Here is a 14,633-nt window from a genome sequence, read left to right as displayed (position 1 = left end):
ATTTCACAGCCGTTTAGATGGTACAATGACTCTCTACACTATACTTGTATGTTTGGCCACATAAACTGACATTACGTGAATTTTAGCAACCAGGAAGTGGCGGAGCAATTTCTGCATTGTGCATCTTTTGGTACAGCTCAATTCAACCTCACGTCACTTCCCTGATCCCCTCTCACCCCGCTGACTCACCTTTCCTGGGGGGCCACTGTCCCCCTGCTCCCCCTTCAACCCCGCGGACCCCATTGGTCCAGCGATACCCTGTAATAAAGATCCAACACAGCACTCTAAAAAACCTTTTCAAAGAAAAATCCACACTAAACCTGATGCCATCCTAACACATCCTAGACACACAGTAGGATGTAGCGAGACAGATACCATACACAGTACACACCTGTTTCCCTGGCAACCCTGGTGTTCCCTCTTTTCCAGGTATCCCATCTCTTCCTGGGACCCCTGGCTTGCCCCCCTCCCCCTGTGGAGAGACACACTTAATGTCACCACCAGAACTGATGTTTGTGTGAATGGCTTGCTGTGTGTTAACCATGGCGATGATAGAGGTGTGTGTTTGTTGGCTCTACAGTACAGTATGTGAACTGTGAGTCCCACGGAGCTGCTGTACTCACTGTCTGCCCTGGTAGACCTGGAGGCCCAGATGGACCCTGGGAAGAGACGGTATCATTACAATACATTAAACAACATTAAACACACATTATTGTGTCAATGGCCTTTTTAATGACAGTAAGCTTAAAGGTAAATGTGTGAGCATACGAGGAATCCCCAGTCCAATGGGAATGTACTACAACACCAGTTTAGCCAGTAAAACTATACAGTATGAGAGTTGGTTTATAGATGATTGATGCTGTGCCCTACCACAGCTCCAGGAGGCCCTGCAGGTCCACGCACTCCCATGTTGCCTTCGGGACCAGGAAGTCCCTGTGGAACAGGAGGGTCAATTCAAATAGATTATTATGAAGCTCTGTGACTTTCACTGTGAAAAGTGGGTGAGTAGTTCTAAAAACACGGAGGCAATAAACATCTAATAGGAAAACATTTAAGGCCAGTTTCTCAGACACAGATTAAGCCTAGTCCTGGACTAAAAAGCTCTCTCAATGGACAATCTATATTGATAACACTTTCTAGACTTGGACTAGCCTAAATCTCTGCCTGTGCCACGGATCCCTCGGAACTGTCATTATGCACACCTGGTCCCTATTCCCTGATGAGTAATTGTATAAGTGTGCCCTTGGTTCCCCATTGTCTTGTCGACCCCAACCAAGGATCATCAAAAGTCGTGCTATAAATTCACAGACAACACAAAGATTCCTTGATGTCCTTCCAGACTCCTTCTGCCTACCCAAGGACGCCAGAGGACAAAAATCAGTTAACCACCTAACTGAGGAACTCAACTTAACCTTGCGCAATACCCTAGATGCAGTTGCACCCCTAAAAACTAAAAACATTTCTCATAAGAAACTAGCTCCCTGGTACACAGAAAATACCCGAGCTCTGAAGCAAGCTTCCAGAAAATTGGAACGGAAATGGCGCCACACCAAACTGGAAGTCTTCCGACTAGCTTGGAAAGACAGTACTGTGCAGTACCGAAGAGCCCTTACTGCTGCTCGATCATCCTATTTTTCTAACTTAATTGAGGAAAATAAGAACAATCCGAAATTCCTTTTTGATACTGTCGCAAAGCTAACTAAAAAGCAGCATTCCCCAAGAGAGGATGACTTTCACTTTAGCAGTGATAAATTCATGAACTTCTTTGAGGAAAAGATTATGATTATTAGAAAGCAAATTACGGACTCTTCCTTAAATCTGCGTATTCCTTCAAAGCTCAGTTGTCCTGAGTCTGCACAACTCTGCCAGGACCTAGGATCAAGAGAGACACTCAAGTGTTTTAGTACTATATCTCTTGACACAACGATGAAAATAATCATGGCCTCTAAACCTTCAAGCTGCATACTGGACCCTATTCCAACTAAACTACTGAAAGAGCTGCTTCCTGTGCTTGGCCCTACTATGTTGAACATAATAAACGGCTCTCTATCCACCGGATGTGTACCAAACTCACTAAAAGTGGCAGTAATAAAGCCTCTCTTGAAAAAGCCAAACCTTGACCCAGAAAATATAAAAAACTATCGGCCTATATCGAATCTTCCATTCCTCTCAAAAATTTTAGAAAAGGCTGTTGCGCAACAACTCACTGCCTTCCTGAAGACAAACAATGTATACGAAATGCTTCAGTCTGGTTTTAGACCCCATCATAGCACTGAGACGGCACTTGTGAAGGTGGTAAATGACATTTTAATGGCATCGGACCGAGGCTCTGCATCTGTCCTCGTGCTCCTAGACCTTAGTGCTGCTTTTGATACCATCGATCACCACATTCTTTTGGAGAGATTGGAAACCCAAATTGGTCTACACGGACAAGTTCTGGCCTGGTTTAGATCTTATCTGTCGGAAAGATATCAGTTTGTCTCTGTGAATGGTCTGTCCTCTGACAAATCAACTGTAAATTTCGGTGTTCCTCAAGGTTCCGTTTTAGGACCACTATTGTTTTCACTATATATTTTACCTCTTGGGGATGTTATTCGAAAACATAATGTTAACTTTCACTGCTATGCAGATGACACACAGCTGTACATTTCAATTAAACATGGTGAAGCCCCAAAATTGCCCTTGCTAGAAGAATGTGTTTCAGACATAAGGAAGTGGATGGCTGCAAACTTTCTACTTTTAAACTCGGACAAAACAGAGATGCTTGTTCTAGGTCCCAAGAAACAAAGAGATCTTCTGTTGAATCTGACAATTAATCTTAATGGTTGTACAGTCGTCTCAAATAAAACTGTGAAGGACCTCGGCGTTACTCTGGACCCTGATCTCTCTTTTGAAGAACATATCAAGACCATTTAAAGGACAGCTTTTTTCCATCTACGTAACATTGCAAAAATCAGGAACTTTCTGTCCAAAAATGATGCAGAAAAATTAATCCATGCTTTTGTCACTTCCAGGTTAGACTACTGCAATGCTCTACTTTCCGGCTACCCGGATAAAGCACTAAATAAACTTCAGTTAGTGCTAAATACGGCTGCTAGAATCCTGACTAGAACCAAAAAATTTGATCATATTACTCCAGTGCTAGCCTCTCTACACTGGCTTCCTGTCAAAGCAAGGGCTGATTTCAAGGTTTTACTGCTAACCTACAAAGCATTACATGGGCTTGCTCCTATCTATCTCTCTGATTTGGTCCTGCCGTACATACCTACACGTACGCTACGGTCACAAGACGCAGGCCTCCTAATTGTCCCTAGAATTTTTAAGCAAACAGCTGGAGGCAGGGCTTTCTCCTATAGAGCTCCATTTTTATGGAACGGTCTGCCTACCCATGTCAGAGACGCAAACTCGGTCTCAACCTTTAAGTCTCTACTGAAGACTCATCTCTTCAGTGGGTCATATGATTGAGTGTAGTCTGGCCCAGGAGTGGGAGGGTGAACGGAAAGGCTCTGGAGCAACGAACCACCCTTGCTGTCTCTGCCTGGCCGGTTCCCCTCTTTCCACTGGGATTCTCTGCCTCTAACCCTATTACAGGGGCTGAGTCACTGGCTTTACTGGGGCTCTCTCATGCCGTCCCTGGAGGAGGTGCGTCACCTGAGTGGGTTGAGTCACTGATGTGGTCATCCTGTCTGGGTTGGCGCCCCCCCCCCCCCCCCCCCCCTTAAGTTGTGCCGTGGCGGAGGTCTTTGTGGGCTATACTCAGCCTTGTCTCAGGATGGTAAGTTGGTGGTTGAAGATATCCCTCTAGTGGTGTGGGGGCTGTGCTTTGGCAAAGTGGGTGGGGTTATATCCTTCCTGTTTGGCCCTGTCCGGGGGTGTCCTCGGAGTGGGCCACAGTGTCTCCTGACCCCTCCTGTCTCAGCCTCCAGTATTTATGCTGCAGTAGTTTATGTGTCGGGGGGCTAGGGTCAGTTTGTTATATCTGGAGTACTTCTCCTGTCCTATTCGGTGTCCTGTGTGAATCTAAGTGTGCGTTCTCTAATTCTCTCCTTCTCTCTTTCTCTCTCTCGGAGGACCTGAGCCCTAGGACCATGCCCCAGGACTACCTGACATGATGACTCCTTGCTGTCCCCAGTCCACCTGGCTGTGCTGCTGCTCCAGTTTCAACTGTTCTGCCTTATTATTATTCGACCATGCTGATCATTTATGAACATTTGAACATCTTGGCCATGTTCTGTTATAATCTCCACCCGGCACAGCCAGAAGAGGACTGGCCATCCCACATATGCTCTCTCTAATTCTCTCTTTCTTTCTCTCTCTCGGAGGACCTGAGCCCTAGGACCATGCCCCAGGAATACCTGACATGATGACTCCTTGCTGTCCCCAGTCCACCTGACTGTGCTGCTGCTCCAGTTTCAACTATTCTGCCTTATTATTATTCGACCATGCTGGTCATTTATGAACATTTGAACATCTTGACCATGTTTTGTTATAATCTCCACCTGGCACAGCCAGAAGAGGACTGGCCACCCCACATAGCCTGGTTCCTCTCTAGGTTTCTTCCTAGGTTTTGGCCTTTCTAGGGAGTTTTTCCTAGCCACCGTGCTTCTTCACCTGCATTGCTTGCTGTTTGGGGTTTTAGGCTGGGTTTCTGTACAGCACTTTGAGATATCAGCTGATGTACGAAGGGCTATATAAAATAAATTTGATTGATTGATTGATTTGATTATTGTTCCGATGTCCTTTGGTCGTGTGAGTACCTGTGCTATGTTGTTTTGGCTTTCGTACCACGTGTATTGTGCAGATGATTACGGGTCTCATCCCGTGTGATAATCATTGTGTGCTTGTGTTATTTATTCAAGGTACTCCTCACTCTTTTGTTTGGGTTTCAACCTTGTGTTTTGTATAGTGTTTGTTTGGTCTTCGTCCCCTTGCCTTTACACAGCACGCTGTGATTTGGGTAAATAAAAACCCCTATTAGACATTCCTGCGCCTGTCTCCCGACCATTTATGCCATCATGACAGCCTGGGAAACTGGCCCATAATATACAACACAATATGTATCATATAAAGTTCTCACCTGAACGCCAACCCCAGGCACTCCTTGATTACCCTGTCAGAGATCCAAACACATTCTCAGAACAACAAATACAACACTTAAATGGATCATTCCAGTGCTGTAATACTAAGCTACTGTAGGCCAAAAAATATCAACACTACTAAATGCATCAGCAATACCCCCACAGAGCTAGACCTAAGAATGAATGATACTGTAGGTCTATGGCGGAAGAAGTTCTCACCTTTACCCCTGACGGACCTGGAGGTCCATTGGTACCGATCGGACCCTACAATTACAAAAGAGATATCATCAGTATAAGTGCAGCTCTGTGTGTGTGTGTGCACACGCGCATGTTGGATATTAAAATATCATACTTACAGTTGGCCCTCTAATTCCAGGTTCTCCAGAGTTTCCCTGCAAACAAGAGATAAGAGCATGCTGGATTAACATGCCCAAGACATAACACACACAGAGAACACATGCATGATACAACACACAAACACATACACAGCAAATTCTCCAGTGATAAATCAACACTGAAAGTGTTAAATTAACACACTGCTTAGTGTAAAGCCTTAAAGTGCCTTGCCTTTCTGGTGAATTGTAGAGTTATCACTCATGACTGCATTTGTTAGTGACAGAGACATGGTTGTTGCAGAATTATTATTTTGTCCTGTTGCCTTCACCAAGTGAGATCCTAAGCAAATATGTCATCATTAAAATTAAATTACTCAACAGAATACAAGTGCTCAATAAGGCCTTATTTTGAGGGCTTTGTTTACCCTAATATAGTGGCCTAAAACCCATGGTTTTCAGGCATGCAAGTCACATTATGCTGGCTTGCAAAGTGAAGTGTAATTCCTATTGGAATCCAGCCAGAGTGGGGATATCCAACAATTTGAATTTTTATTCACCCCGTCCTAACCTGCATTCAGAAAGAATGCCTGTCGGGAAGTCTAACATATTGGACTACCTAAACCATCTAAACTGGAACAACCATTTCAGTAACGGGTGCAATAAGTCCAAGTAACAGATTGGATTACTTTAGATTTGTTTATATTTCAGTAGCATAAGATTAATTCATCGATGCAAAAACATAGATATTGAAACAAACCATTCTAAAAAGCAACTGCAATAGAGCATGCTAGGAAATATGATAATGATGGGTGTGGTTTATTTTACACCAATGAGTGTTAATTTAACAATTGAGTCAACACTAGAAATGTTACACTGAAAAATCAACACTAGGTAACACTGGCCAATTTGCTGTGCATACACACAGCATACTGTACATACATGTAGGCTTTGTACAGACATACTTGCCTAGAAAAAAATAAAGGTTAAAAATAAAAAATAAATAAGAAAAGACATACATTTCATACGTGAACATCAAAGAAAAAGTGTTCACACACAAACAAATACACAACTGCATACACACACAACTGCATACACACACAATACACGAAGACACACACATGGTATACAATGTACAAACAGTGCTTTGGGAGGACTGAGAAGCAGACAACAGAGCAGGTGAAGCCACAAGCACAGAAAGCTAGCACACAATGCAGAGAGCTATGACACTAAGCAAAATGCATCTGTTACAATTCTGACAGGGCAGGTAATCCATCTCAGTATTCACAACCCTATTGTATCCAATTGATCTTGGTTAGTGTATGTGGCATATGTGTTACAAATGTGTGGTGTTTAATACATAAAACATTCCAGCCATCAGTGGTACTCTGGGAACAGGTGGTCCAGATTAATATTTCATGAGTTTCCTATCAAAGCCAAACTCTAGTCTCAGACCCCTGGGAGATGGGCCCTAATTCAAATGAAAGAAAATTAAAGTGGAGACATGAATGCAGAGGATGGCGCGGTGGAGGACTCTGTGACTGTGTGTGCATGTTGATACTGATGATACTAGCGTCCCCTGACAATATTCCCCTCTCTCCAAACCCCTCTGCTGCAGTGCAGTGGAAACTGGTAACGTCACAGCATCCTTGGGTCGTGCTTGTACCCCTCCACCTGACTCATGTACCCCCCCAGCCCCCATTTCCCTGGTCACAAGCATGCCAGCCAGCAGCACAGAACCTACCGGTCTGCCCAGCACTCCAGGGAACCCAGGCAGGCCCTAGAGTCAGAGAGGGAGGAGAGGAAGGAGAGGGGGAGAAGAAGAAGGGAAAGAGTAGGATAGTAGGACACAAGGGTAATTGGAAGTGTTGAAAAGAGAGGGAGGGACAGAAAGGGTGTAAAATAGATCAAAATTAGACAGATTGATGGGGGGAGGTAAGAAGAAAGAGGGAGGAGTTGTTAGAAGCAGAGTTGCAAAAGGTTACAGTCTAAAGGTTCTACGTAGCCTCAGCCCAAAGGAAAACAGATACATCAGCTCCATCCGCGGCCTAGCACTGGCAGCCAATCCATAGGCTTTCCTACGCAGGGCCAGCCCTAAAGGAGGCTGCATGGCTGGGTTACTGTTACTCACTGAGCGGCCTTGAGGACCAGCTGGCCCTTGTGGACCCTGCTTCGAAACATTGTGGGATGAAACAAGAAGCGTGAGTTATCTTATCATCTCTCCACCTCCACACCTTCAAATCTATTTCTCTTTCTCCTTCTACCCATCTCTATCCTCCTCATGTTATGACTACTAGGGCTCTGAGTTCTTACAGACCAGGAGAAACTCTGGGCCCTAGTTAGTCATGGTTGATTACACAACATCAGCATCAATGCTTCAGTTACTCACCTACTGTATGGTTGGACATGTTATGATCACTGGAACTCAAACACAACATTATCTGCTTAACTATATACTGTAGTGCAGCCATTCTACTGAAGACCTGAAAACTGTGTAACTCCAGTTTGTCCTTTGATGTCTGGGATCTGTCTCCTGGAAGCTGTCTCTTTGAAAACAGATGAGTGCACAGTATGCATAATGCATCCATGCAGTCACATCTAAATGGCATAATATATCAACAAAGAAGCACCACAGTATATCACTGTATAATTGTATGGTTATTGATATCAATCAAAATAAAAGCCTGACAGACCGACTTTATCTGAAAATGTATTAGGTAGCCTAGCTACAGTAGTAGCGTGTGCGGCTCTTTTATTTTCAAGCCTAGCTACAGTAACCTTATCATATGATTACAATATTATCATCATTTTAATCTTTCCTTCAACCCCACCCCTCCTCCTCTCACCGGCTTCCCATCCTGTCCCGGTTTGCCAGGTTCTCCTGCTGTCCCCTGAAATGATCAAAACACAACCTGGTTACTACTAGCTACCACTACAACACTGTCTTCACAACCTCCTCCGCACCATAATCACACAATGATGAGGCTAATACAACCTGGTATCAGTTAGTGCCAACTGTTAACCCATATGGTTAGAGCCAGTCACATCTCATCTCACAGCGTAGCATGGAGGTGTCAAAGTCCTTTTCACCAAGGGGTGCACAATGAATGCATGTTTGACACCTCAGTTGTAGATGAGAGGAGGGATAGCCACTTATTGTAAAGCACACAGTCACCTGAAAACCATCGCGTCCCTGTTCTCCAGATGGACCCCGATCACCTTTATCTCCACGGAGCCCTGCAATACCCTGTAACACACACACACACACACACACACACACACACACACACACACACACACACACACACACACACACACACACACACACACACACACACACACACAGCTTATTAAACACAGGGACTCACATCAGGCTGCATGATGAAGAACTGCAATATTAAGAGTGAGGTGTTCTGACCCTGTCGCCTTTGGATCCCTGTGGCCCTGAGGCGCCAGGCTCTCCCTTCGGCCCTGTGACCCCAGGGAGGCCCCTTGCTCCGGGGAGTCCAGCTTCACCCGCTACTGCAGCAGCACCCTTAAACACACACACACACACCCCAATAAACACACTGCACCCAGTAACCTCTGGGTGAACTATAATATGTTTACTGTAATGACGACTTATTAGAAAAGTAGTCTGTACGGGTCACCTTTGGTCCAGGAGGGCCCACTGAGCCACCTAGCCCGTTTTTCCCCTGGAGATGAGAACAGTCATGTTCTGGTCAACATCCATACAGTATACATCCTCCATACAGTACATTAAATGATGATTATTGTGGTGATGAATATACTCACAGCCTCTCCTTTGTCACCCTTCTCTCCTCTCTCCCCCTGGAAGTCAACGTGGTATCACATGACACATCTCTAATCCACATGATCTTCCTATCTTTTTTATTTTTTTATTTCCTCCTTTCATATTCCTCTCCCTCTCTCTCTCCTTAAAACACTCCTTCCTCCTCCTCACCTTATCTCCAGGTCGTCCAGCCTCTCCCAGTTCTCCGGCTCTCCCTGGTACTCCAGGTATTCCAGGTTTTCCTGGCTCTCCAGCCTGTCCCGTGGGTCCTACTGGGCCCTTCTCTCCAATGGCCCTCCCTGTGGGTCCTGTGGCCCCTACAGGCCCCCGTTCCCCCTGCTCTCCCTTCACACCCCTCTCCCCAGACAGCCCGCGGGCACCCTGACATGGAAATTAGTAAAGACATTACTTACACATACTGTCCTAGAAATCATTGTTTTCAAAATCCATGCAGTCATACAGAGAATCACTTTTAGAGTAAGCAGAGAGTTATGCATTACATAATGGGTCAAATAAACACACTAACACCATGTTTTAGTTCACTCTAATACAACATTTGCGTGGGGTCTTGATATAGTCTCTTTGTTCCCCACACTGCCCCCAAATTGGAGACCGCTCACTCACATCTATCCCTGCTGGTCCTCTCTGCCCGGCCTCTCCCTTGTCTCCTCTCTGGCCCTTCTCAGCCTTCTCCAGCACACTCTTGCCTGGCACATTCCTGTTATCCACAAGCACCTTCAGGTCCTGCATCTACAGACAGGACAGTACAGGGACAGAAAGGTCGTATTCATCAGGCACCAAACTAAAGGAAGCAAACTGAAACAGGAGGGGCCTACTTGGACTTCGTTTCAAGTTGAAGTAAAGGTTTCAACACTTTGATACAGTGTGTCCGAATGAATAGAACCCAGGCTTGGTAAAAGGGAAGGAGACTCATATACAGCACAGCTATGCCTTAATGTCAAATCAAATCAAATCAAATTTTATTTGTCACATACACATGGTTAGCAGATGTTAATGCGAGTGTAGCGAAATGCTTGTGTTAACATCTGCTAACCATGTGTATGTGACAAATAAAATTTGAATGTCACATCATTGCAAACATTTAATATCCACTTACCTCAATGCCAAGGTTAGAGAGGGCCTTCTGCACATCCTGATGGGAGAGAGGCACAAACAGTATCAAGGAGGAGTGAATACAGTACATGGTCATGCCTTTATCAGTCACATGCTGGGGCTATTCTCCTTTCTTGAATGCGTATTTTCTTACCACTGCTGTTCCAGGCCTGCCCGGTTGCCCGTCCTCTCCTGGGTCACCCTGTCAATAACATCTCACATAAGTAATACTAAAGATGCACTAACACATACACCCATACACACACTCAGGAAACAGCATGTGTGCACATTCATATGTCAGACACACACACACACTTACCCTTTCACCTTTACTGCCCACTGCTCCTCTCTCCCCCTGAAATACAAGAGTGAATGGATCAGAGATCAGACTGAAGGACAGATGGATGGATGGACAGAGCTAGAGCAGACTGACTGACCATAGAAGTAAATAATAGTAAATGATCTCTATGGAAATGCCTTACTCTAGCTCCTGCGGTTCCTGGGATTCCAGGCACACCCTGAGAGACAGAGAGAGATGGGCATCAGAAACAGAGTGCATTAGAAATGTACTTAAGACAAGCACACAGTACTGCTACATCAGGCTATGCTATACTGCTATACTGCACAGCTCATATCCAACATAGTAACTTACTGGGCTTCCTGGAGGCCCCTGAGGGCCAGGGATAGATGGTGTTGGAGCTCCCTTCGCATAGACCACCTGAGAGAGAAGAGAGGGGAGAGAGATAACTGTATAATCAGAGCACCAAGTGACACACACACACATTCTAGGAAGCAGAGTCATATGACTGTTCTGTACCTGTCCTGGAGGTCCGATGGTGCCAGGGACCCCTTGGGGCCCAGATAGACCAGTTGGCCCTGCAGGCCCGCCAAGGCCCCGGTCCCCCTTCAGCCCATCACGGCCCTGAAACACACACACACACTTGACAACTTCAGACCAGCACGGACACTCTATTCTATTCCTAAGGGGTCTGGCCTGAACTAGAAAGGAGGCAGATGTCCTAGATAATTTCTATGAATTTGGACATGAAACCAAAGCCTTGACATTCTATGCCCGTGCGGATCCCCTCTCAGAAGCGGCTGGCCCTCAAAGGCAGAGCTTGATCATTACCCACCGTTGCATTTATACAGCTGCTGCTTAGAGCGCTATTGATTCCACCGTGAAGGTAGGGTGTGATAGAAATATCAATGTCACAGGAGAGTACGCTTAATAAACACACACTAGGAGGAGGATTGATGGCGAGAAAGAAACGGAACAGGGATAATCGAGAGATGCTCAGGAGCCCGAGGAGAGCAGGATCGATAAAGACGGAGGCAAAGAGGGAGCGAGAGGAAGAGAGAGACAGCAGGGGAGGAAAGAAAGGACATTGTACAAACATAGAAAGAGAGCGAGAGGGGAGAGATAAAGATACAGGGTAACAAGTTACTAACGTCTCTTCCAGAAACCCCAGCCTCTCCTTTGTCACCCTGTGAGGTAGAGAAACATAATTTTCATTACACAACTAAAGACAACAGTGACACTGCAAAGACACTCACATTAACTCCAAATTATCATAAACAGCACAGCAATGGGAGGAAACCGTGATGTTTACAGGTCAGTGGACCATAGACCATGAATAAAGTTATGTGAATGTTGCCGTAACCAACACGGACCTTTCTGCCATCTTCCCCTGGTACTCCATCCTCACCCTGCGAAAAACAACACAATAACAAATTTACAACACTGAAATGCACATTTATAAAAGCTCACTGTGCTGTTGTATCAAGCAAAGCCTCTCAGTTAGATAGATAATGTATTGCAGAGGCTTTGGTTGATCATCCTATTTCCTCCTCACTTAACATTACAACAGATGGGTAGCTCTCCAAATGGCTCCCTAACCCTACATAATGCATTCATTTTGACCAGAGCCCTATAGGCATGGTTAAAAGTAGTGCACTATATAGGGAATAGGGTGCCATTTGGAATGAACCCACAGTCAGCACAGCCACTCAGGTAGAATAAAAGCATCAGAGTCACATTTGATCAGTGCACTTTAACCTGAGGATGTGACAAACATGTTTAATGGTAATTACACAGACAGAGACACATAGGACTAACTGGTGTCTATAAAACTCATAATGAATAGCACTGAATCGCATGCAATTGTTTTCATTCAGTTTGTTATTAATCAGAGGTTTGATGTAGTGTGGTAATGCCCTGCAGGATGTCAGGTCTGACTGATCCCTCACCATTTTCCCAGCAGCCCCTGGTTTTCCATCTTCTCCTGCTTTGCCCTGAAACACAACAATTAGGCTTATGAGACATCAATGAGACACGCGCTTTGGAAAGTGGAGCTTTGTGTGTGTGTGTGTGTGTGTGTGTGTGTGTGTGTGTGTGTGTGTGTGTGTGCATCGTGCATGTATGTGTTTTTGTTTGTGTGGTTGACACTGTTGGCAAACTCACAGGTGTGCCTGGATTTCCAGCGGGCCCAATAGGGCCTGGGAGGCCCTGTACACCTCTTAGTCCTGGCAGCCCCTGGTGAGGCAGACAGACAAGAGTGGAGGGGTGAGGGCTGAAACCACACAGCAACACAGTGCCCTCTAGTGTTCAAACACAGTAAGTGACGGCTAGAATAAAAAATATATATTTTGGACAAACCCACATCACGACAAGAGAGACAACACAACATAAAGAGAGACCTAAGACAACAACACATGACAAAAACACAGTAGCAACACAACATAGCAGCAGAAAATGTTAGCAGCACAAAACATGGTACAAACATTATTGGGCACAGACAATAGCACAAAGGGAAAGAAGTCTGAGACAACAATACAACACGTGAAGCAGCCACAACTGTCAGTAAGTGTCCATGATTGAGTCTTTGAATGAAGAGATGGAGATAAATAAGCATCAACCAGTGAATCTTGCGACGGGTATACAGAGATGACCAGTCAACAGAGGAGTATAGAGTGCAATGATGTGATCTATATGGAGCATTGGTGGCAAATCTGATGGCCAAATGGTAAAGAACATCTAGCCGCTCAAGAGCACCCTTACCTGCTGATCTATAAATTATGTCTCCGTAATCTAGCATGGGTAGGATGGTCATCTGAATCAGGGTTAGTTTGGCAGCTGGGGTGAAAGACGAGCAATTGTGATAGAGGAAACCAAGTCTAGATTTAACGTTAGCCTGCAGCTTTGATATGTGCTGAGACAAAGAGTGTACCGTCTAGCCATACTCCCAAGTACTTGTATGAAGTGACTACCTCAAGCTCTAAACCCTCAGAGGTAGTAATCACACTGGTGGGGAGGGGCATTCTTCTTACCAAACCACATGACCTTTGTTTTGGAGGTGTTCAGAAAAAGGTTAAGGGCAGAGAAAGCTTGTTGGGCACTAACAAAGCTTTGTTGTAGAGCATTTAAGAACAAAATCTGTGAAGGGGCCAGTTGAGTATAAGAATGCATATAAATGGATGAGAGAGCTTCCTACTGCCTGAGCTATGTTGTTGATGTAAATTGAGAAGAGCGTATAGAGCGTATAGCCTAGGATCGAGTCTTGGGGTACTCCCTTGGTGACACTCCTTAGCCGGCCCACAAGAATGGAATGGTCTACCGTATCAAAGGCTTTGGCCAAGTCAATAAAAACATGAATTAGAATCAAGGACAATGGTGACATCATTTAGGACCTTTAAGGTTGCAGTGAACCAGGTGTTTTTAGGGGTTATTTAACACCTCAGACTCAGTGACTGCCTGCAGGGAGAAACTTTGTAGTGGGACAGGGGAAAAAGAGTGAGGAGCATTAGGGATAGTTCCGTATTAGAAGGGGTGGGAGATGAGGAAATGTTAGACGGGCAAGGAGGAATGGCTGAGTCAAATAGGAATCCAGACAAAATAAAGTGGCGATTAAAGAGCTCAGCCATGTGCTCCTTGTCAGTAACAACCACATCATCAACATTAAGGGACATGGGCAGATGTGAGGAGGAGGGTTCATTCTCCAGGTCTTTAACTGTTTTCCAGAACGTCTTGGGGTGAGGCCCACAGAGAGAGAACTGCTCCTTAAAGTAACTAACTTTGGCCTTCTGGATAGCCTGAGTGCATTTATTTATCATTTGCCTGAACAAGAGCCAGTCTGCCAAATGAAATTCTTGAGGTGGAGTTACTCTGCCAGATCACGGTCGAACCTGAGCCTGAACCTGTTTTTAATTATAATTTTCTTTATGGGGCATGTTTGTTAACAATACCACTGAAAATACCAAAAAAGAAAGACCAAGCCTCTTCGACAGAGGGGATTCTATACCAATTTACAGAGGTCATGA

The 14,633-nt window shown here is 45.0% G+C and overlaps 1 protein-coding gene across 1 annotated transcript in view; it reads right to left on the bottom strand.

Annotated features, from left to right (window-relative positions):
* Positions 1-14,633, bottom strand: part of LOC139369449 (collagen alpha-1(VII) chain-like) — a 102,365-nt gene that overhangs the window by 20,097 nt on the left and 67,635 nt on the right. The window contains exons 65-90 of the mRNA XM_071108713.1: positions 12,778-12,849; positions 12,564-12,608; positions 11,988-12,023; positions 11,766-11,801; positions 11,134-11,238; positions 10,969-11,034; positions 10,799-10,834; positions 10,636-10,671; positions 10,471-10,518; positions 10,321-10,356; positions 9,828-9,953; positions 9,375-9,584; positions 9,206-9,241; positions 9,061-9,105; positions 8,829-8,945; positions 8,586-8,657; positions 8,257-8,301; positions 7,413-7,577; positions 7,155-7,190; positions 5,435-5,470; positions 5,298-5,342; positions 5,078-5,110; positions 871-933; positions 624-659; positions 392-472; positions 190-258 (exon numbers count right to left, since the gene is read on the bottom strand). Coding sequence (XP_070964814.1) covers positions 190-258; positions 392-472; positions 624-659; positions 871-933; positions 5,078-5,110; positions 5,298-5,342; positions 5,435-5,470; positions 7,155-7,190; positions 7,413-7,577; positions 8,257-8,301; positions 8,586-8,657; positions 8,829-8,945; positions 9,061-9,105; positions 9,206-9,241; positions 9,375-9,584; positions 9,828-9,953; positions 10,321-10,356; positions 10,471-10,518; positions 10,636-10,671; positions 10,799-10,834; positions 10,969-11,034; positions 11,134-11,238; positions 11,766-11,801; positions 11,988-12,023; positions 12,564-12,608; positions 12,778-12,849 — 1,731 coding nt within the window. The remainder of the gene's footprint in view (positions 1-189; positions 259-391; positions 473-623; positions 660-870; positions 934-5,077; positions 5,111-5,297; positions 5,343-5,434; positions 5,471-7,154; positions 7,191-7,412; positions 7,578-8,256; positions 8,302-8,585; positions 8,658-8,828; positions 8,946-9,060; positions 9,106-9,205; positions 9,242-9,374; positions 9,585-9,827; positions 9,954-10,320; positions 10,357-10,470; positions 10,519-10,635; positions 10,672-10,798; positions 10,835-10,968; positions 11,035-11,133; positions 11,239-11,765; positions 11,802-11,987; positions 12,024-12,563; positions 12,609-12,777; positions 12,850-14,633) is intronic.

This window comes from Oncorhynchus clarkii, chromosome 17 (genome assembly GCF_045791955.1).
Source record: "Oncorhynchus clarkii lewisi isolate Uvic-CL-2024 chromosome 17, UVic_Ocla_1.0, whole genome shotgun sequence".
NCBI classification, from domain to species: Eukaryota; Metazoa; Chordata; class Actinopteri; order Salmoniformes; family Salmonidae; genus Oncorhynchus; species Oncorhynchus clarkii.
Note: the sequence above shows the minus strand (reverse complement) of the source record. Positions and strands in the feature narration are given on the sequence as shown.